Source organism: Denticeps clupeoides, unplaced genomic scaffold (genome assembly GCF_900700375.1).
Source record: "Denticeps clupeoides unplaced genomic scaffold, fDenClu1.1, whole genome shotgun sequence".
In the NCBI taxonomy this organism is placed as follows: Eukaryota; Metazoa; Chordata; class Actinopteri; order Clupeiformes; family Denticipitidae; genus Denticeps; species Denticeps clupeoides.
The window spans coordinates 540,636-563,348 of record NW_021630069.1 but is presented as its reverse complement, the minus strand read 5'-3'; the positions used below and the strand labels follow the sequence as shown (position 1 = coordinate 563,348).

Sequence of the window (22,713 nt, the reverse complement as noted above, 5' to 3'; positions counted from 1 at the left end):
GAAAAGTCTTCATCAGTGCCGACCAAAACTGCTTCTAAAACTCGTACTGATCCACAGGAACATGCTGGAAATTAGTGGTGTAATATAAAATCCATAATTTGTTTAAATCGTTGTCATAAACTGTAAAAAAAAATTTGGCCCATGTAGCATATTGATAATCTTTGTTAAATAAAAAAAAAATTACTGTTGTTTCAGCTCATTTGAAAAACAAACAGTGTATCGAGCTTTTTCAACTCTGTTTCAGAGATGTTAACACACACTGGATTTCCTCGCATGAGTAATGAGCAGATTTCTGCTGCTCTCTTCTCTTCAATCAACAGAACACACAACCCTTCTGTGAGGGACATTCCTTGGACAACCCTCAACTGGTTTTGGCCAATAATGGTCCCTCCATGTAATCGCTCTGTTTCTCACGACAGTGAGGAGTGTCCTGAAGGTGCACAACATACCCTGGTCACCAGCTCTCCTCTTTACAATTCTCATGGTGTTAATCAGGAGAAGTGTAGATCATGGCGGTTTTATTGAGTTCTGTAAGCTCAGTGGAGCTCAGATCTGCAGCCTGTCCAGACTTTATCCAGGGGAGAGTTTGATTACCTTATGTGCCAGAAATGTTTTATTCTCTTTCACATCTGGGGGAGCAGAACACATGTTTCATTGAATCCAGCTGTCACCTTTTACCACGACTGGCTGTGAAGGGCTGTCACACCAATGGCTCTCTCCATAAAAACGCTTTCCCCGCATAGAAGTCGAATAGATACGCCGTCTGCAGACAGCCTCATGCGAAGTCAGCTGATTACATCTGCAGGTTAAATACACCAATAAGAACAACTGTGACAATGTGTTAACACATGCAACTGTGTTCAGCCCAGAGAAGATCTTAATTTGAAATATTAGAAGCCTTTGCGCATGGTCCAGAACAGCGAGGATTCACTTTTTCGTGGGTTAGGGTGGGGTGTTTTGATAGATCACTATGTACAGAAGGATGGAAAATATATTACTGCAGATTGGAGCAGAAGCTCCACCAGAATTCCTGGATAATCCCAGCCCATGATTCTGAGTATGAAAGCAAGGTACATCTGGCAAGTGATCAGTAACTGCTTAGAACAAAACCTGTCCAAAAACCAGGACAGATCTGAATGTGGTACTTTTTTACAAAATTTTTACAAATGTTTTTCTCCAAACCACAAAACTACAAAATTTTAAATTAAGTCATTTCAGCAGAAAATATCATCTTCTGGCCAGCAGCCATTATACCCTAAAGGGATGACGGAACACATTAAAACATCTAATTGTTCATTTCATGAATGGATCCATGTGCAGCAAATGCTTAGGCAGGTTGCAATCATGAACAGACATGGTAGAGATCACCTGCAGAAAAGGCAACTACAAAGATACCCTGACTGACAGCACTTCCCCTCCATCAGAGTCCAACATGACCCCTCAGGAATCCAGCACCATCTTGGAAAAAGATTTCAGCCACTGCGCTCACTCACATGTTGGTCCCAGGAGGCCAGTTGAAGCCGCTGTTTGCAAATTGAGCACCAGCACAGCGAAATGAGGGGTCAAGTGATGGGGGGGTTCACACCTGCCCGTAAATCTCACTGGCTTTTCAAGAGAAGTTCATGAAGAGCTGAGATCAATAATGAACAGATTAAAGAGACAGCGGCAGCCGATTGGCCACAGGGGACATTTAGGGGATCTTTATTGCAATGAGACGCCCAAATAAACACTGTGGAGGCACACAACTGGTGACTTTGTGTCTTTAGTTTCTCAACTGAGAAATGTGCTGACTGACTTTTTAAAATGAGTCATATGACCAGAGCACTCTCCACATCCAGAAACTAAAACGATGGTGGATATGGTCAACAGGCTAGACTAGTTATACAAATTTAGTCCAGTGGATTCATGCCGAAGGGCATTCAGTAAATGGGACTGAAATACCTTCCAAAAGCCACAATGAGGTGCATTTAAATGTGAAAGACTTAATAAGGAGGATTATCCACCTGGAACTTGCAGCACTGCAACCGCACTTCAGATGTAAAGCAAATAAAGTGCTGCAGCAGATGTCACATGTAAAGTTAAATATAACATGCCATTTGTTGACTCACACCTGGAATACAGACATTAGCCAAAGCTGGACGCTGTCGGGTGTTAATTCAATAAAGCAGCCGCTGCTGTGCAAACAAACGCCTCGCTGTGTCTCAAAGTTGTGACTGATTTTAATGTAAAGCTACAATAACCAAATCAAAGCATTAAAATGAGTAAGACACAGATTTGATTAAATAATAAAAATTACTTCATTTAAATGAAATACACCAATATATATTATAATTCCTTTAATGAATTAATTTCTTTGCTGACCTTCATTGCTTTTACGGTGGTAAAAAGCCGCAGGGCTTAAGGGGAACGCCAACCAAAACCACTGGCGTTTTCACTAACAAATCAACCCTGATGTGGCCTTTCCTGGTAAATAAATTTGAGGTGGTGGTTTCAACCATTCAGGTCAATTAGGTTTTTTTATTTGGTTTTATTTACATTCAGGAACCTGCAGCACATCCTTTATGAGAAGAATAAGAATCGTCAAAGCAGGAAAGTGGGGACAGAAGCAGTACCAAGTGCTTTGTTTATGTCTCCTGTCCTAGTCAAATAATGCAACTTCAGGCAAGGCCAGGTCACATGACCCCAGTGGAGTCTGCTGTTCAACTTGAAATACTCCTGTTGTGTGTGTCGTGATGGGAAGTGAATCCCATCACCTGCACTGAATCAGTCATTTCAACAATGTATTTAAAATCCACACTTTTTGCAATGAGCTCTGGCATAATTTTACTGTAAATTTCCCACTTGTGGGACTAATAAAAAAACATCTTATCTTAACAGCCCCCATATGTCGTCATCGAAAGAGGTGGGAATAGATAATGGGTCCTGATTATTAGCACTGTGCTCATTATATTGGTTTTGCTTATTCATTATTCACCACATAAGATCAACCCTGAAATATTAAAATATTATGAAATCTAAATTTGGTTTAAAAATGATAAAATCACTACACTGTAGTGTGTGCTCACTAATGCAAATGATCTACAATAATAACAGGTCCATGTAGACAGCTTATGAATTCATATCCATGGCTTGTGGAAGCTTTGTGTGAAATAAACAAATGTGTTTATATTAGCGGATGCAAATGTAACGGATGTGTTGACATTTGCCTCTTTAAGTCCTGCTTTTCTGCAACCTCCATGAGAACATGACCTGCTTCTGCAGTCGCCCTTGCGTGCTCGGGGCACGTACAAGAATGGACCGACTGCGCCCCCGAGCGGCCACTCACGGCCAGAGCAGCGACGCAGATGCTTTTATTTTCATCCACCATTGAAGCTAAAACCTCTATCGCGTTTAATGATGGATTCCCGAGCTCAGATCTGCCACTTCGAGTATTCGATGTTCCTCAGCGGGTCTGCGCGTCCCACCCATTGGACGCTCTTTTCAATCGACGTATTTGTGAACCAATCACGTTGCGGTGAAGAGCACCGCCTCTCCGTTTCACCAATCAGCAAAGGTAACACAAACAAACACAAAGTTGAACATGTCAGCGGATCACAGGGGGCGGGGTTCAACTAAAGACAGCGGTCATATTTTTGCAGCTGAAATTATGTTCTGTTTTTGAATTTCATGTATGTATATATAGATATATCTGTATATCTATATATATATCGATTTTTGTCAAGCACGAGGTAAACATTATTTCAACATTTGCGTTTAAGACGCTTTATACGTTTCAGGTAGGTGTCATGGTGTAGCTGTTATTTAATGTTCTCTACCTGTTACAGAGTTAGCTTATTAGCATTAGCGAGCAGTTTACATGCGTTACCAGGCCGGATAATGATAAAAACTACCGGAGCCGCGGCGGTTCTAAACCACGCCGTGAAGCCCTTCGCCGGGGACCCGTCACGCCGCGCGTCGCGGTGACTTTATTCGGAGCTCAAAATGTCCGCTGAACTTGTTCCACATTTCGACAGACAGCAATGGCGCGTCTGTCAGCAGCAGGAGGGGCGAACAGGGACCTGGAACTCCAGATCCAGGCCGAGGCGCTCAGAGACGAGGCCGCGGGGCTGATCGGGCTCGGTTCTGAGAGGAAAGACATGGCGGAACGCGGATTAAAAAAGTTTTCAAGTTAGAGGGCGCCCTGAATCACGACAATATCACAGTAAACTGTAAATATAGAAATACAAAGTAGGGAACTACTATTCAATTAAATACATAGAACCGCTAATAAAGCTCATTCTGAGCTTTTTCATATTAGATGGAATGTTTGCGAGGGGCCTTTATTTGCTTGTCATGTGGAATGTTAATTCAAATAAATGGAATAAGAATGTAAAAATCTATTATTTTTATGCTACATTGAAACTTTTTGTAATGTGCTCGGGCATAATTTTAAGGAGTGGTGCTTTCTGATCCCATCACGTCTCAAGCAGACATTAAAAAAGAAGTGGCTGTAACAAGCTCTAACTTTTTTCAAACACATGCGTGGTTTGGTGAGGCGCAATTCTAACTGGCTTCATGTGTAGCTGAAAGATCTTCAACATGTACATTGAAACAAACTACAGTTTCATCAGAGAATTTGTGGTTACTAATGTTCACCACAAGTTTCCACAACAACCCGATAGGAAATACTCATATCACTCTTACTTATCTTATCAGTTGTGAACATTATTACCATAGTAATTGAAATACCCTTTAAGGCCATTGATCAGTATTTCAAATATGTTTAGTAATTGAAGCGTAGCATTAACTAGGGGCATCTGAATAACTTCCGCTTAATAACTATAAATAGATTCCACTTACACATGGGGTCCTCTGACAACAGCATCTGCACACTTCATGATATTCATCATTATGTCATTGAAATTCATTTATTTATTTAAATGTAATTTATGTCATGATATTATTCATTTTGCCTTTTATAATGGCATTGGTCATTACTTTTTTTTTTCAGTTTACAAGCTTTTTTTTTTTTTTTTTTTTTATTGCTTAGTAGAACAAAACATTATATTCTGATCCTGTATATTAACATACAGCAATCTGTACATAGAATGATGTGTGAAATTATCGTTAATTTGAGTCTGCTTATTGCAGCACATAGATGTCTACCCCTACAGACCCATCCGGTGCCATGTCCAGCCTTGGACCATCACCGGGCCCTGGCCTATCGCCTGGGCCCATCTTAGGGCCCAGCCCTGGCTCAGGGCCTTCTCCTGGCTCTATGCATAATATGATGGGACCAAGTCCTGGACCTCCAAGTGGCCCCCACAGCATACAGGTGCATGGACATGTAGATTATCAGCAGGAGGGCATGCATCAAATGCATAAAGTAAGGGGTCCATTGGCAATTGCCAAAACATTCTCCTATTTTTACCATTTTTGATGTGTTCTTGTTTCCGGTCTGCTTCTAGCCACTGGAGGCGGGGGATGAGATTCATTTCGGCCCAATGAAGAATGTTGGGATGAGGTCTCTTCATGGTGGTATGGGTCCTCCTCAGAGTCCCATGGACCAGCATAGCCAGGGTAATTTAATCAATTTAATATTCCATGAAATTCAGTATTGCTTAATTCATTCATATGACACGAATAACTACAATGAAATAATTCAGATTAATCATTAATGAGATGTATCCACAGTTCTGTAGTTTTTGTTATGACTACTTACCCCACCAGAATTTTCATTGTGCTTTGGAATGATTAAATTAATTAGAGTTGCAGGAAATAATCATTTCCACAGACAGTGGAAATAACCCCTTGTCCTCTCTGTCCTGTGCAGGATATATGTCTCCTCATCCTTCACCAATGGCTGTCCCTGAACACGCATCCAGCCCCCTTTCAGGAGGGGGCCCCACACCTCCACAGATGGCCACTGCCCAGTCAGGCTCTATAATGACCATGGAGCCTCAGGTCATGGGTCAGCTGAGCCGTGGCCCTTCATCTTTTAGCCCAATGCAGCTGCAGCAGTTGAGAGCTCAGATACTGGCCTATAAGATTTTGGGGCGCGGTCAGCCTCTACCTGAGAATCTGCAACTGGCTGTGCAGGGAAAGAGGAGCCTTCCCACAATGCAACAACAACCAGTAAATACCAGTCCCTGCAACCGGACTACAGGTGATAAACAAGTAACAATGTAAGATAAATAATTGATAGCAAATAGAAGGAAAAACAGACTATTGCTGATGTAGTCTGGGAGCAAAACCTGTACTGACCTCTATGGCACGGCACAGAAGTTCTTATCACTGCAGAATTAAATACAGTTATTTATTGCAGTTATATGCATCAAAAATGGCACTTCCAGGCGTGCATGGAGCAGTAAGCGGGCCAGGACACTGGACTGCTTTGCTCCTTGTTTCAGCATTGTAAAGTTAGTTCGTTCATATCATTAAAGTAGCCATTCTTTCTCACAAGGAGAGGCTCTTAAGTAAACAGCAGTTCAGACCAATGTCCAAGACTGATTTGGTGCAAATATCAGGGAAAAAATAACAGGTCTGGTCAGCTCTCCTGGTATGTCACGGTGAACTGGTTGACTGGAAGTGCTGCAATCATGAAAATGTATTGTTGGCCATGCCTCTTGATGACACCATCTCAGGGAATGGGATATGTTTGGTCAGACGTGGGTTATGCAAAAGGCATGGAAAGTGCGAAGAACATGTAATTGATTTGACTTCCTTGCTCAGCCATCAGGAGTTGGCATTCAGGGGACTTGATGTAAGTAGCAGGGTTCCTATGGTTGGTAAAAACCTGGAGAAGAGAATTTTTCTGACCTTGAGTTTGGGAATAAGAAATAAACATATAAAGTCATGAAAAAGTCATTGAAATCTGATTGAAGTATAGTGCATCCGAAAAGTATTCATAGCGCATCATTCCAGAATGGATCAAATTCATTTTTGCCTCAGAATTCTACACACAACACCTCATAATGAAGAAAGGTTTACCTGAGGTTTTGGCAAATTCATTAAAAATAAAAAACTGAGAAATCACAAGTATTCACAGCCTTTGCTCAGTACTTGCGCTGCACCCTTGGCAGCAGTTACAGACTCAAGTCTTTTTGAATAAGTCTCTTTGAATATGATGCAACACGCTTGCCACACCTATCCTCTTTGCAGCACCTCTCAAGCTCCATCAGGTTGGATGGGAATCATTGGTGCACAGCCATTTTAAGCTCTCCAGAGATGTTCAATCAAATTCAAGTCTGGGCTCTCACTGGGCCACTCAAGGACATTCACAGAGTTGTCGTGAAACCGTTTAATATTTTGGATGTATGCTTTGGGTCGTTGTCCTGCTGAAAGATGAACCATCGCCCCAGTCTGAGTTCAAGAGCGCTCAGGAGACGGTTTTCATCCAGAATGTCTCTGTACATTGCTGCAGTCATCTTTCCCTCTATCCTGACTAGTCAGCTTTTTCTCCCAGTTCCTGGTTTTAAACTTCTTCCACCTCAAAGGATACTGGAGGCCATTGTGCTCATTGGGACCATTTCAGACAACATATGATCATGAACATTTGCCTCTGAGTCATTGAAAAGTCATGGTAGTTTTTTTGTAAAAATGTATAAGAACCCTGAAAGTAGAGAGTCAGGGAATTGAGCTTGTCCTGTTTGAAAGACTAGCAGCTGCCAATGGACCTTTTTAAGCCCTACTGACTCATCTGTGGTGCTTTGTAGGTATATCAATGCCCACCTCTGGGACATGTCAAGCCCCAGCTATGCAAGGACACCCTTCAACCTCTGGGCCAAAGTCATGGCCAGATGGTGAGAACAAACATTTATGTGAGTGATTGTGATCAGTGTATCAATCAGTGGGAGCTTGGAGACAGATATGATCTACAGTCTTCACATTTTAATCTTTTAAGTTCTTCATTTGAAGCTGGTAAAGTCAAGCTGAAAGTGGTAAACTGTAAGAAAGACCCTACTAGCCACTGTCTTCACCAGTACATGCTGTCTAACCTCTGACCTCTGTGTGCTTTCTGCTCCAGGCCAGAGTGCAGAGACTCCTAGTGCTCCACAGAAGCTTTTGGTCCCCACCCCCAGTGGCCGACCTTCCCCAGTTTCACCCACAGTGCCACCTGCACCACAGCAAATGGCTGGCCCCCCCATGGGGTCCCAGCAACTCCCAGGCCAACCGTCACTCCTTATCCAACTTCAACAGAAACAGAACCGCATTACTCCCATCCAGAAGCCACAGGGGCTGGACCCGGTTGAGATCCTGCAGGAGAGGGAATACAGGTAGGGTAGAACCTTGTGACTCCAAGAATGGAGAGATGACACAAGGTATAAAGTTAACAAAGGCAACAAAACCAAACTACTTTGGGAACCTAAAATCGAATGCTGATTTGACCTGTGATGTGGTCTTCCAAGCTGCCCGTGTCCATGCTGCTGTGTGTCTCACTCCCAGCTTATTAAAATGCATTCCCTGCCATGATGCCTGCTGCCGGGGATCATTAGCGGTTGACTGGTGTCTCCATTTCACCGTGAGCGGTGCTGATAATTATTGGTTGTGTGTGCTAGATTTGATAGGTGGGTGCCCCCGACAGCTTTTAGTCCCAGGAGAAGCATGCCGCCAGCAGCTAGTTCTTTTGATTTACGCTGATCTCACACCTACAGGCTTTTAGTGAGCTTATGGTGTTCACACCAGACGAAACGCTACGCACCAAGGAAAATTTCACTGTGTGCTTCGGTGAATCCAGTGCATCAGCAGATGTTTTCAAGACGTAACAGCGCTACATTTCGAAATGTGTGTCTTGCATAAAGTCCTAAATTCAAGTGATATAATATTGAAAGGGCAACAGCCAACACGCACACATTTACTCCCATCATGTCCCTCCAATTTTTTTCACAAATACAGTCCACAACAGCAGATCTGCTTCCTTTATTTCCTTTTGTTGTTCTCGCGGCAATATATCTGACCAATCAGCAGAGAGAAAGTTCTCGCGTGATTTAAAGTGACTCATTTGGTTTGCTTGGAATTTTTCCTGTGTGAAAGGAAACCAAACCAAGAGGAAAATGATAGAATGTTACAAACTCAACAACTGATTCAGACTAAAGCAAATGGACTTATGTATAAGCACCCTCAGAGCTTGACTTGAGCGTGTAAAAGACACAGTATTTAAACTCATCTGATGTTACCTGGACATGCAATAGAAGTTACGAAAATGATTACTATTGCAGTTACATGTAAAAATGGTACCAATATAACAGAAAAAGCCAAAATAAGAGAAAAAAGATAGAGGAAGAAAGACAAAGCAAGGAGCCAAGCTTCAGAGAGGGTAGCTGGAGAAACAGGGGGGAAGAGAGAAAGCCCCAGAAGCTGGGGGAGAACCCCCGATGGAAGAGGAAAAGAAGAGACCGCAGCAAGAGAAACTCCTCCATACTTGACATCCAACACAGACCAATCAGACCAATTGATGTTTCTGCCTGTCCAAACAGATGCAAGACCTTCCTGTCATGGCTCCTCAGGCTATTTGCTGGCCTTTTTGCACCCTGGTGACACCTCTTGTTTTCTTGGGGAGGCTGCAGCTTGATAAAGATACAAGCTTTCTTCTTTAAAGATAAATCATAAAATGCTGTGGACCTGGAATTTCCCATCTCACAATCATTAGACATATCATTTTTGAGGGTGTCCATTTTGGTTCATGCCAAATGTGTCTGAGCCAATGAGTTGGTCCTTGTTAAAAAAGTGTCATTGTAAAACAGCGCAGCACATGACAAAATGAGTCTTCTGCATTTAACCATCACCCTTGGTGAGCAGTGGGCAGCCATGAAAGGCACCAAGGGAGCATCGTGTAGGGACGGTACTTTACTCAGTGGCACTTTGGAGGTTCAGGATTTGAAACCTTCTGATTACGATTCTGCTTCCTTACCCACTAATCCACCACTGCCCACTGTCCTCTGATGGTTGTCATAGATAAATATATATGCAGAAGGACATTTTCCTAATGACAAACCATCTGTATTCTCACCTACGTTGTCTGCTTTCAACAGGCTCCAGGCTCGTATTGCCCACCGTATCCAGGAACTGGAGAACCTTCCGGGATCTCTGCCCCCTGACCTGAGGACCAAAGCCACGGTGGAGCTGAAGGCTTTGAGACTGCTAAACTTCCAGCGGCAGGTAAGCTTGATCTTGCTGGTGGTATTAGCCTAGTGGGTAACACACTTGTCTGTGAACCAGAAGACCATAAGTCATAGGTTCAAAACCCTTTAATCCATGTGATCAAACATTGCATAATGGACTACTTACACCAAACTACATAAAGCATAAAATGCACATTATTCCTTTTATATGATAAACACTTTCAAATGTTAATTCTAAGTAGGGCTGCACGATATTGGGAAAATATGAATGACCCTCAGCAGATCTTCTGATTTTTTGTTTGCTGTTACCATAGACCTGCCAACACAATATGAACCCTCTGCTCTGCTCTAGAACGCTCTGAATCATTCTCTGCCTCGAACCCCACCTTGTAGGGCATTCTGTGATGAGGGAGTTCTCCGGGAGGTTGTGCTGTGCTTTCTGTGCTTTTTTCAGTGCCATTTTCCCCTTCCAGGTGTGGGAGAAATGTCCCACTAACTTTTTATGCGCTCATCACCTTTAACAGCATTTTCTGAAGAGTTAAGAAGAAAACAAAACAAGGACATACAGGGTGTTAAAACACTGCAATATTATAATTACAATATAATATGTAATTATATTATATAAAAACAATATATTTTTTTATCATTGCAAATACAAACATTCAATACTCACCGATGGCCAGATGCAAGCGATGACCAAAGCATTGTAGTCTGACCCAATCATTAAGTTCGGTAGCCTTCACCATATTGGCGTCGTTGTCCGTTGTAATGGATTTTCCTCTTTTAAGTTCCAACTGGCTAAAACATCCCATGTGCTATGTTTCCGCTGGTGTGGGATTCGGGGAAGTGCTTTTAATTCAAATTCTTGAGTAAGAAAGTGAACGGTATGGCTCATGTAGGGCTCAGTCGTGCGACTGGACCACAGGTCAGTGGTGCTAGCGTAGAAGCTCACTGTCTTCACGCAAGTGTCGTACATCTGTGCAATTGCTACATGAGAAAAATAATTTCTCTATGGCAGCTGATAGCTTCGGTCCAATTTGTTAATTGGACCCACAAAGCCTTCTTTGGCATCATGTCTTTAGCTAAAAAGCGTGTGAGAGCATCTGTTAATTCCTTGTGGCGTTTTGACGTTTTTTCGTAAGCCGTTGCATTTGTAAAACCTTGATTTGGTAGATTTGGCCTGAGACTTACGTAAGTCTTCATACAGCTCCCTATTAGTTGTATTTCCCCTCGACTTGACCACAGTTTTTCGGCACGAATTACACAGTACCTGCATTTGTGACATGTCTTCTCTCTTGAAGCCAAAATATTGGCATATCTCTGACGTACCATTCTTTTTAGACACAAGTTCTTCGCTGCTGTCATTTTCCTCGCTTGTCTGTGCTCCTACTATATTTATTTTTCATTCTCTGCTCTGAGCCGCTAGGTTCACCTTTTGGCCCAGTCTAGCCAGTAGCATTATATTATTGCATTATTGGGAGGCGGGTATAAAGATAGTAAGGCCCCATCTAACTGGTCAAATTTGGGCACACAAATGCTTGGCACATAAATTAATGCTGCGTCTGAAATTTACCTTCACAGAGGGCATTTTCTCGCAAGTGTAATTTAACCACAATGAACAACGTTCTCCTAACACTTGAAAAGAGACGTTTCTCGCCATGTTTCGAATATGACGCCGCCTCTCCTGCTGCCTTATGGGATAGTGAAGTGTCCATCGAATGCCTACATCAGAATTTGGCTTGAAATAGTAGGTCATCCGGGTACTTCTCGTCTATGTATTTCGAATACTATGAATACTATGTCGGTGGAAGCCGGCCATGAGTTGGGACCAGCATGCCTTGCAGGAGAGATACACGCAGACGGGACGGGCGCGCCCATGGACTGGAAATAGTTAACCATGTTACGGGGAAATGTGTTCTGTTGGGGTTCGGGATGTGTGTGTTATGGGGATTTAATGTAGCGTGTGCAAGGGGAGAAACTTTTCCTCCAGACCTAGTCAACTACGTCCCGGTGTAAAGATGAGACGCCTCCCTGTTATTTGGAAGCCGAAGGAGTAGGTATTGGCTGTTGGCGCCACCTACTGGCTACCGTTCAATAAATAGCATTATTCCGAAACCCTTATGAAGGAGCCGATTTCTCCTTTCCTGACTTCGCGGCGACGGCTCGTCATAATAGTATATAGTATGAGATTTCGGACGCTGCATAAATTTCATTTATCGCAACTCTTTGCAATACTGATAACGCGTATACTATTATCGTGATAATGATATTTTTTTGATATATCGTGCAGCCCTAATTCTGAGTATTACTATTACTTAGTTGCAAGTCCGTGAGTTCTTTGCAATTGCCTCCCTTAAATTGAATAATTTAAGGTGGAACTCAGTACAGTAATTAACCATCTTAACCATTTTCTGCTGCTTGTATATATTTTTTGCGGCAGTGTATGTTGTGCGCGTAGTGACGTTGCAGGGTCTGCATGGTCTTTGTCCAGTAGGGGGCAATCAGACAGCTAGAAATCAGCAAATGAGTCATGAGCTGCACCAGATTATGTTCAATTTAGGAGTTTAGGGGGTTTTGTCTCAGTGGAGAGAGAGAAAGTGAACCATTTCTAGTCCATTTCAGCACAGAGCTCTGAGACCATTACTGCTTTCCATTCTGGGTTCCTGGGTTCCAAACACAGACATGGAGAAGAAGAATTCTGTAGTGATATGACAAACTGAACACATTGTTTTTATATACTGTACATTTTTATGTTTTCTTAGTATTTGAAGATGTGCTATAGTCTCCTCCTTGGACCACACTATTCCTTGTCCAACTAGTGGCCATTCTTCTGTCCTAGGGCTGTACCATGTGATCTGCCTATGGCTAGACTAGAGGGCCAAAATTACGAACCATTGTTAAACAAACTGAACTGAACCAGACTGAAACACCTTCCAACATGGTCTCAGTTCATTCAATGTTCATGTAACACAAATAATTGGGGCTAATTAATTTGAGTTCACTTTAAAGGATGAGACCAAGTGTGAAAATGAAGATCATAGGTCAGTGAAAAACGTATGGGACTGTGTATAGATGACATTTTAATACGTTCTCACTGATCAAGGACCAATATGCATTAAAGTGCAAAAAGTGCAGTAAATTAGGTTTCATCACTTGAATGATGTCTTGGTATCCTTTGTGTCCTCAGCTGAGGCAGGATGTTGTGGCCTGCATGCGCCGAGACACAACGCTGGACACGGCCATCAACTCGAAGGCATATAAGCGCAGCAAGAGACAGACCCTCAGGGAGGCGCGAATGACTGAGAAGCTGGAGAAGCAGCAGAAGATTGAGCAGGAGAGGAAGCGTCGGCAGAAGCACCAGGTACCACACTGAGGCTAGTCAAGAAATGATGACACTGTGATATCCTCACAGCCCCAATTCCCATCAAATCCGTTCAGTGACTCCCTGCTGTACATAAATTTGAATGGAAATGAAATGTCATTTCTTCTTAGGAGTATCTGAACAGCATCCTGCAGCATGCCAAGGACTTCAAAGAATATCACAGGTCCATCTCAGTAAAGATCCAGAAGCTCTCCAAAGCCATTGCCACGTGGCACACCAACACAGAGCGTGAACAGAAGAAAGAAACAGAGCGGATCGAGAAAGAGCGAATGAGGAGGCTGATGGTGCGTAGTCAACAACCAGATTTCACCCATCTGCATATCACATCAGCAAGAATAATATTTAAAGATGGAAATGTTTAACTGCCAGAACTTTGGTGACAACACTTATTACAATGTCTGGTAGTAAAGATATTAAACAGGGTATCCCATATCCAGAGGAATATATAACTATCTACTTTTCTATTTTTTATTTACATTAGTTTTGAAGGACATGGCTGCATGGCTTCTTAAGCGCTAAAACATGGTGCATACTTGCGGCTTGAGGTTCTTTTTCCAGGTGCGACCAGATAAAACGATTTAAACTTCTTAAAAAGCCGCAAGTGGACATTACCACAAGACATGTAACAATATATTTTTATATGGGTGGTGAAATACAGAATTTACCTCTGTCATTGCTGACCCTAACTTTGATCTTTTTTAACTGAGTTTGTTGCCCATATGTGTACACACTCAGGCAGAGGATGAGGAGGGCTACCGTAAGCTGATTGATCAGAAAAAGGACAAACGCTTGGCGTACCTGCTGCAGCAGACAGATGAGTATGTGGCCAACCTGACTGAGCTGGTGTATGAGCACAAGGCAGCCCAAGCTGCAAAGGAGAAGAAGAGGAAGAAGAGAAGAAAGAAGGTATGAAAGTGTGTCAAGTGCACAAGTTGTTGCATTTGATGTGATGTTTTATTTTGTGGTTCCACTGAATCTGTTCGTGGGTGCTGTTCCTCAGTCACAGAAATCAGACGAGGCTGCTGAAGGGTTGGGAGCCATTGGACCCGATGGTGAGGTAAAGTATGAGGCTAGACTTTTTGCTGCAATCGGTGGAAATGGTGTGGCTTCAGGTCTGAAGTGTGGCAGGTGTCAACATTATAGAAGATTTCCCCATCAGCTGCTAAGCGAGTGTATTTGGAACCAAAATGCCTTAGAAAATTTTTGATTGAATTTTTCTTTTAGAAAATATAGTTCAGTATTAACTGCTATATTACCTGTTCTACCTGTTTAAATGTTTTTGGATAAATGAAGGAAATGAGAATGGAGGAAGCCAAACAGGAGAATTCTGACTGTAATTCTGAAAGATGCTCACATGAATTCATTTTTAACTAAATGTTCAGCATACAGAAATGCTCCACTGGCTCATAGTTGAGGCTGGAGCATGATCAGCTGGGATCAATTTTGGGGTCAATTTTTATTTTTTTAAATATGCTTTGGCACAAAGCACCTCACGTTATAACAGTGTTCAAGGCCCCTAGTGAGGAAGCCGTATGTGGCGATGGCAAGGAAAACCTGAAAAATGAAGAAACCTTGACAGGAACAAATGCTCAGAAAATCTCCAGGAGAGATTAACCACCCACATGAGAGTGGGCGGTGAGGAATAAAGAACAAGAAAAGTTAACTAAAAGTTAAGTTAACTAGAATGACAGTCGGTGAGATGAGGAATAGGCATTTCTGGCAACACGAACTACTGCAACATTACTAATGGTGAGGGGAGTGTTGGTAAAGCTCGACTGTATAAGTATGTTTTTAGACTGGATTTAAATATTGAAACTGTGTCTGATTCTTGAATATCCCATGGAAGGTTGTTCCAGAGATTTGGGACTCTCAAAGCAAATGCTGTATTTTGCAATATTGCAATATTTCTTAGGTGAATATACTCCAAATAAACCAATTGTATGTGCATATGTAGAACAATTAACTGTAAACCTATATACAGAAATATACATACACTATTTTACTTTACTTTACTTTACTTTATTTAGCAGACGCTTTTATCCAAAGCGACTTACAAGAGGAAGACACCAGCAATTCTCGTTTGGTTTCTATCGAATATTCAGTTTACAAACTAACTTGTCAGCGAAGAGCATGCTCAGAGATTGTTAAGTGCTAGACGAAGAAAAAATTATAATGTATATATACATTTTTGTGTTGTTTTGTGCAATGACACACTATTTTAACACACTATTTTGTTTTAATAGATATATACACTATATATTGCGTTGAATGGGGCATCTATGTGAGCGAATGCGTCCAAAGAACCACCTTCTAGGGACAGGGTAGAGCTCCTTTTAAATGAATGAACGTCTATCAGGGCCAAGGTTGAATTCAGAATTAAAGAACCATAAACGGCAAATTTGAGAAGCGATTTTTATTGTCTTTGTTCGTCATATATTTTACGACCGAGCCAAGAATTAATTGATTGAGAAGACGTTTTTGAAAATATAGCATAATTTTATGTTCAAAATGTAACCTGCATATAGGTATTTTTTCATTCATAAACTTAAACTACACTCCTACTACATGAAGGTCAATGTTTACTGAAAGACCCTGTCAATCTTCATGATAAACTCTGTAGAATTACTCATACATTTATATTTACACTTATATCCAAAGCATTAAGCATTTGTATGGATTTGTAGAAAACTCTAGAAAATGAGCTGTACACAATACAATTTTACAAACAAGGAAAATACCTTATTTTTTATATTTAATATGAACGATGGAAATCTAAAGAATAACATTATTTGTCGAACACAAAATTTTGTAACATATATGATGATAAAATTAAATCTAACTTCTGAAATGTTATGCCTTGATCCTTCGTTATTACATCCATACGCGGTGCAAAAGTCCCGCATCTTCACTTGTATCGTCATAGAATCCTGGTTGAATGAGCTTGGAACCCCGTCCAATATGGCGGTGCTATTGACACGTGCGGAGTGGCTTAATGTGACATCTATACTGTAAAATATATACACTACATTGACTCAATAAAATTAAGGCAACACTACACACAATAATATTAATTAAACATATATATATTTTTTTATTTTAAGTTAATTAAATGTGTAGATTCCAATAGAAGACAAAGGATTTTTTTTTCTATAATTCTGTCAAAATACAGCCCCTGACAAAAGTCTTGTCACTTGTGTACAAATTGACCTCAAGAGCCGCTGAAATATATTTTTTTCCATTCCAAAGAATAATGATGAACTCTGGGAGGCATGCAAGACTGCTTTCTTTGCTATTCCTGATGACTTCATCAATAAATTGTATGAATCCTTGCCAAACCGCATGCATGCAGTCCTTCAAGCTCATAGAAGTCATACAAGATATTAAATTTGGATCTCACAGCACCACTACTTAATTTGCTGACATTAGTATTTGCATTAAATTTGTGCTTTGTCTTGCCAAAAGTTGACTTTTTCTGTGTTCATTAAATGATTTATTTTTTACAATGAATCATTTTGACATTAGACTTTATACATTAAAAATTTTATGTAAATACACAATTATAGGGTTTTCATTTTCAGATTTTTCTTAACAAATACAAAAACTTACTTACAGGTTCAAACAGTGGTGCAGTGGTGGCCTAGTGGTTAAGGAAGCGTTGTCGGTAATCAGAAGGTTGTCTGTTCAAATAAGTTCTGCTGCAGCCATATTTAACGCGACGTTTTAAGATGAAATAACCGTGCACATAAGTTTAAGAGAAAGTTTAATGTGATGGAGAAGGGTGTATTTTTTCACACGGCAGTTGTCTGGAACTGCAAAAACAGTCGTGCAGCACTATTTTTTTTTTTTGCTAAAAAGCTCTAAAAGATCATGGATTCCAGCGATAAAATGTATGAGTCAGGAACATTAATGTGGAAGAAGAGGGATACTCACAGTCTGCAGTTTCCCCTCTCCTAACCGTCTATGCCTGGATGGTACTATTAACTAGAACTGACTAAGCTAAAATCAAAAGGAATGAGAATAACACTCCCACTTCTCTTCAACAGTTCCATTTACATGGACTCGAATGTCCGATTATCCTGGTGTTAACATGGAACCAGAGAAATCGAGTTATTTATACGTATACACAGTATCCTTGCTACTGTGTAATTGTGTCACGTGCCAAGGTGAATGTGCCTGTCACATGTGCCAGGGTGAATTTGTCCCCACACACTGCTCCCTGGGCACCTTTCGTGAGAGTGAATATTTCTGTGAAATTTCATCCTGATAGCTCAAGGTTTAGAGTAATTTATGCTTTCATTTCCACTCCATGTCGGCTTGCATGGTGAACTTGTGTTACCAAATTTGGAGTGAATTGGACAAAGGATGACCTTAGTATGAGAAATTAAACCATCCCGACTTTCTCACTTCCTCTTCAGCAGAGCAAATGGATGTGGGTGTATCATACGTTTGTTTTAGTGAGGGTGGTAGTAGCCAAGTGGGTAACACACTGTTTGTAAGTCGCTTAGTATAAATAAGTATAGAGAAACATGACTAACAACAATTGAGGAGTTTATTAAGTTCAGATGTGGGTTCCAATGTTGCACAATGCATTTTTGCAACGTTCACCTGAACAGTGAAGTAGAAGGACTGTTGAACCAAATTTTTTCACATTTAGCATTTTTTTACACAACAACCTTGTCATTTTTTCGCATGAGATTTTCTATTGGCCATTTGCTATGAGTAAGGGTGCCCTCCATTTACGAGGTGTGCCTGCAGCTTGCTGCAGATCGATGAGAGGGGTCGTTGGCAGGGATTCTTTAGAGGAGGCGGGGGGTTGCTGAACACCTTGGTACAGTCATCTGTCTATCTGACCGGTCAAGGCTTCTCACCTAGTTAAGCACAACACATGAACAAGGGGAGTTGGATTTATCAATAACTGGAACACCAGTTGTAATGAAAGTGCCGTGTCTAACGCTATGGTTGTGTGTGTGTGTGTGTGTGTGTGTGTGTGTGTGTGTTTATGCAGCCTATTGATGACAGCAGTCAGATGAGCGAGCTGCCAGTCAAAGTGATCCAGACAGAAACAGGCCGAGTCCTGCAGGGTACTGATGCTCCCAAGTCCAGCCAGCTTGAGGCTTGGCTGGAGATGAACCCTGGGTGAGAAACATTTACCAGTTTGGTTCTCCATTTTGTTCTGCTTTTTGATTGTTTTTTTATATATATAAAGCTGCTAAATTAGTTCAGCATTATCCCCGTATGTAACCATGCTGCCTGGGAAACAGTAGAATGTTAGGACCATGATTTAAAATATCTCACTGCCACAGGAAAATATGAAGTCCATATAGAGATCACTCGTGTCAGGTTAGGTTCTGACTGAAGGAATGACAGCAAAGTTTCAAATGCCAGTTGAAACGGTGGTTTGAGAAGTTCTCTATAAAGACAAGCAGGTAAAAAGAGGGTAAATGTTTACTTTGATGTTGCTTGAACAAAAACCTTCTTTGCTGTTCAGTTATGAAGTGGCGCCACGCTCAGACAGCGAAGAGAGCGGCTCAGAGTTTGAGGAGGAGGTGAGGAGCAGCTTCATTTTTTTTTTCAGCCCTGGGGCATCTTTTTCCCAGTGATCTAACTCATCATTACGTCTCTCACTGTGTGTTTAGGAGGAAGAAGAGATTGTGTTGCACATCGAATCTGGAGAGAAGAAGATTATTGACCCCAACAATGATGAATATTCTGAATCAACCGCCAAGCACATTATTGAGTAGGTCACTCAGATACACTTTATGGAAATAGATAAAAATGTAAAGTAGTTTAATAAAAAATACATATTAAAATAAAAGTTATGTGTTGAACAAACGGGGGAAATTGCTGGTTATGGCAACTGACCCCTGACCTCAGCTCCTGGAAGTGTCTCTATGTTAATATATATGGAAGACTATGCACAAAAATTCTTACAATCTTTTATAATAATAAATTATAAATAATATAATTATAAATTATTATAATAAATTATAAATAATATAATCCATAGATATATACCTGACTCTGATTGCTTCCTAGGTCAGCCAAGCAAGATGTGGATGATGAATACAGCGTCCAGGCTGGAAATACCAGCTCCCAGTCGTACTATGGTGTGGCCCACGCAGTCATCGAGAAGGTGGAGAAGCAGTCATCTCTGCTGATCAATGGCTCACTCAAGCACTACCAGGTTTGTCAGCTGTGGAGAGGGGTGATAATGCATGATTCTCCTGAGTTAGTGGTGGCCTAGCAGTTAAGGAAGCGACCCCGTAATCAGAAGGTTGCCACTGAGCAAAGTATCGTCCCCACACACTGCTCCCTGGTCACCAGTCATGGCTGGGCGATGGGTTAAAAGCAGAGGACACATTTCGTGGTGCTGCAGTGTATCACAATGACAATCACTTCACTTTCACCTTCACTCATGCTCTATCTGTCCTAGTTATAATTATTTTTATGAGATATAGAAGCATTTTTCTTTTTTTGTTATTCTCACACCCCCACTCTCTGTTCACCATCTGGAGCTGGGGGCTGAGAGAAGGATCTACTACCATGGGTTGTAGTAGCCTATTGGGTAACACACTCGCCTATGATCCAGAAGACCCAGGTTCAAATCCCACGTACTACCATTGTGTCCCTGAGCAAGACACTTAACCCTGAGTGTCTCCAGGGGGGGGCTGTCCCTGATTGTAAGTCACTCTGGATAAGGGCGTCTGGTAAATGTAAATGTAGGAGCTGGTCTAGGCTCCTCCATGTCGGCTTTATGTCCTGCTGGGGGCAGGGCTTTGGTTCGCTACATACACCATTAACCACTTACCTGCATGGGTGCACAGGGGCAGTGGTGGCCTAACGATTAAGGAAGCGGTCCCATAATCAGAAGGTTGTTGGTTCGAATCCCGATCCGCCAAGGTGCCACTGAGGTGCCACTGAGCAAAGCACCGTCCCCACACACTCCTCCCCGGGCGCCTGTCATGGCTGCCCAATGGTCATTCAGGGTGATGGTTAAATGCAGAGGAAAAATTTCACTGTGTGCACCGTGTGCTGTGCTGCTGTGTATCACAAGTGACAATCACTTCACACTTTTTTACTTTTTATTGTGCACACGGACACACACTGTCTGGACCGAATGAACATTTAATTAACATGCAGTTAAATAATATTTAATATTCATTATTTACTGTGACTTATACAGATGTTGGTTGTTGCTGTGGGTTTTTTTGTTGCTTCTTTTTTTGGTTTGTTTAAGCAGGTACTGAAACCGATGATCATTTTCTATCTTTCCCCTCCCTCATTCTTTTTCTCTCTTCTCTGTATGTTGACTTCTCTATTTCTCTCACAGATTCAGGGACTAGAGTGGATGGTGTCACTGTACAACAACAACCTGAACGGCATCCTGGCTGATGAGATGGGGCTAGGCAAAACCATACAGACCATTGCGCTCATCACATACTTGATGGAGCACAAGCGACTCAATGGGCCTTACCTGATCATCGTCCCACTATCGTATGTAATCTGACCTTTCATTGTTTTGCAAATGTATTGAATTATTAATAGGCATTTAACCAAATATTAAACCTGGCTCTCTGTTTATTTTTTTAATAATTGGGAAATGGAAAAAGAAAATACTTCTTTATTTTTTATTTTCATGTTGGGTGATGAAATTGTGACTTCTTGGTTAAAACCTTGTCTTAAAGTACGGTAGAGTATAGTACTGACATTTCTGTTAAGCTCCTCTTCATTCTTCTAGGACCTTGTCTAACTGGGTGTATGAACTTGACAAATGGGGTCCATCGATCGTTAAAATTGCATATAAGGTGAATATTCCGTTTTGCCCTATAAAAGGTTTCAGCCGTTATTTATTTCAGTAATTTTAAATTCTGTGGTGTAACAGGGCACTCCTGCCATGCGCAGATCATTGGTACCACAGCTTCGCAGTGGCAAGTTCAATGTCCTATTGACCACGTATGAGTACATCATCAAGGACAAGCACATCCTGGCCAAGGTTAGCTCTCCAGCTATGGAAACAGATTTTGATTCTTTGGTAGCACTCATCTTCTATCCTTTCTCCTGCCGCAGATCCGCTGGAAGTACATGATTGTGGATGAGGGCCACCGCATGAAGAACCATCACTGCAAGCTGACCCAGGTGTTGAACACCCACTATGTAGCCCCACGGCGGCTGCTGCTGACAGGGACACCACTGCAGAACAAACTGCCTGAGCTGTGGGCCCTCCTGAACTTTCTTCTGCCAACCATCTTCAAGAGCTGCAGTACCTTTGAACAGTGGTTTAATGCTCCGTTTGCCATGACCGGGGAAAGGGTACGAGGTGCTATGATTATGATTACATCACAGTGACAGACATGCATTTTATAGAAGTAAATGTTTTCTTTACATTATGAGGCATTGGTGGTTTAGTGATAGAATTCTCGCCTTCCACACAGCAGGTCCAAGTTCAGTCCCTGGCCAATGCAGCCAAGTGTTTCTGCTGGGGCAGTGGTTGGTTTAGAGGATAAGGTGGCAGTAGCACGCTCGCCTATGAACCAGAAGTCCCAGGTTCAAATCCCACTTACTACCATTGTGTCCCTGAGCAGGACACTGAACACTGAACCCAGGTGTTTAACATGTGACAACTAATCACTTTCACTTCTCATTCTGAATCTGTTTTATCTTTAATTCTGGGCCAGTGGTGGCCTAGCGATTAAGGAAGCGGCCCCGTAATCAAAAGGTCCACCACTGAGGTGCCACTGAGCAATGAACCGTCCCCACACACTGCTCACCAAGCATGATGGGTTAAACATAGAAGACCCATTTCGTTGTGTGCACCATGTGCTGTGCTGTGTATCACAATGGCAATCACTTCACTTTTACTTCTCGTTCTGTTATTGGGGAGTAGGTGGACCTGAATGAGGAGGAGACTATTCTTATTATTCGGCGCTTACACAAGGTGCTCCGCCCCTTTTTGCTGCGCAGGCTGAAAAAGGAAGTGGAGTCCCAGCTCCCTGAGAAGGTCAGTAATACATTTTTTGGGAAGTCATGTGTGGTGACAGAACAGCATGGCGATGTCCTAGAGGAGCTCAGAATAACCCACTACTAAATCTTAAATTATTTACCTATATTTCGCCACCATTAATAATTTTAGAAATTATACAGTGGATAGCTAAGACTCAGTTATACGTAGATAGATATATAACTTTATTGTCACTATAAAAGTACAGTAAGATAACGTTTGGAGCAAAACAG

General features: G+C 41.7%; 1 protein-coding gene across 8 annotated transcripts in view; it reads left to right on the top strand.

Moving 5' to 3' along the window:
- Positions 1-3,578: 3,578 nt before the first annotated feature.
- Positions 3,579-22,713, top strand: part of smarca2 (SWI/SNF related BAF chromatin remodeling complex subunit ATPase 2) — a 55,010-nt gene continuing 35,875 nt past the window's right edge. For 4 of the 8 annotated variants that reach the window (XM_028968229.1, XM_028968228.1, XM_028968225.1 and 1 more), the window contains exons 1-20: positions 3,579-3,776; positions 5,131-5,365; positions 5,448-5,559; positions 5,813-6,145; positions 7,695-7,781; positions 8,006-8,255; positions 10,011-10,137; positions 13,288-13,461; positions 13,593-13,766; positions 14,218-14,388; positions 14,483-14,539; positions 18,488-18,618; positions 18,971-19,028; positions 19,119-19,219; positions 19,519-19,666; positions 20,813-20,976; positions 21,221-21,287; positions 21,365-21,475; positions 21,550-21,792; positions 22,367-22,480. In XM_028968229.1, coding sequence (XP_028824062.1) covers positions 5,138-5,365; positions 5,448-5,559; positions 5,813-6,145; positions 7,695-7,781; positions 8,006-8,255; positions 10,011-10,137; positions 13,288-13,461; positions 13,593-13,766; positions 14,218-14,388; positions 14,483-14,539; positions 18,488-18,618; positions 18,971-19,028; positions 19,119-19,219; positions 19,519-19,666; positions 20,813-20,976; positions 21,221-21,287; positions 21,365-21,475; positions 21,550-21,792; positions 22,367-22,480 — 2,850 coding nt within the window. In that variant the 5' untranslated portion in view covers positions 3,579-3,776; positions 5,131-5,137. The remainder of the gene's footprint in view (positions 3,777-5,130; positions 5,366-5,447; positions 5,560-5,812; positions 6,146-7,694; positions 7,782-8,005; positions 8,256-10,010; positions 10,138-13,287; positions 13,462-13,592; positions 13,767-14,217; positions 14,389-14,482; positions 14,540-18,487; positions 18,619-18,970; positions 19,029-19,118; positions 19,220-19,518; positions 19,667-20,812; positions 20,977-21,220; positions 21,288-21,364; positions 21,476-21,549; positions 21,793-22,366; positions 22,481-22,713) is intronic. The other 4 variants (XM_028968226.1, XM_028968231.1, XM_028968230.1 and 1 more) reach the window with 4 other exon arrangements.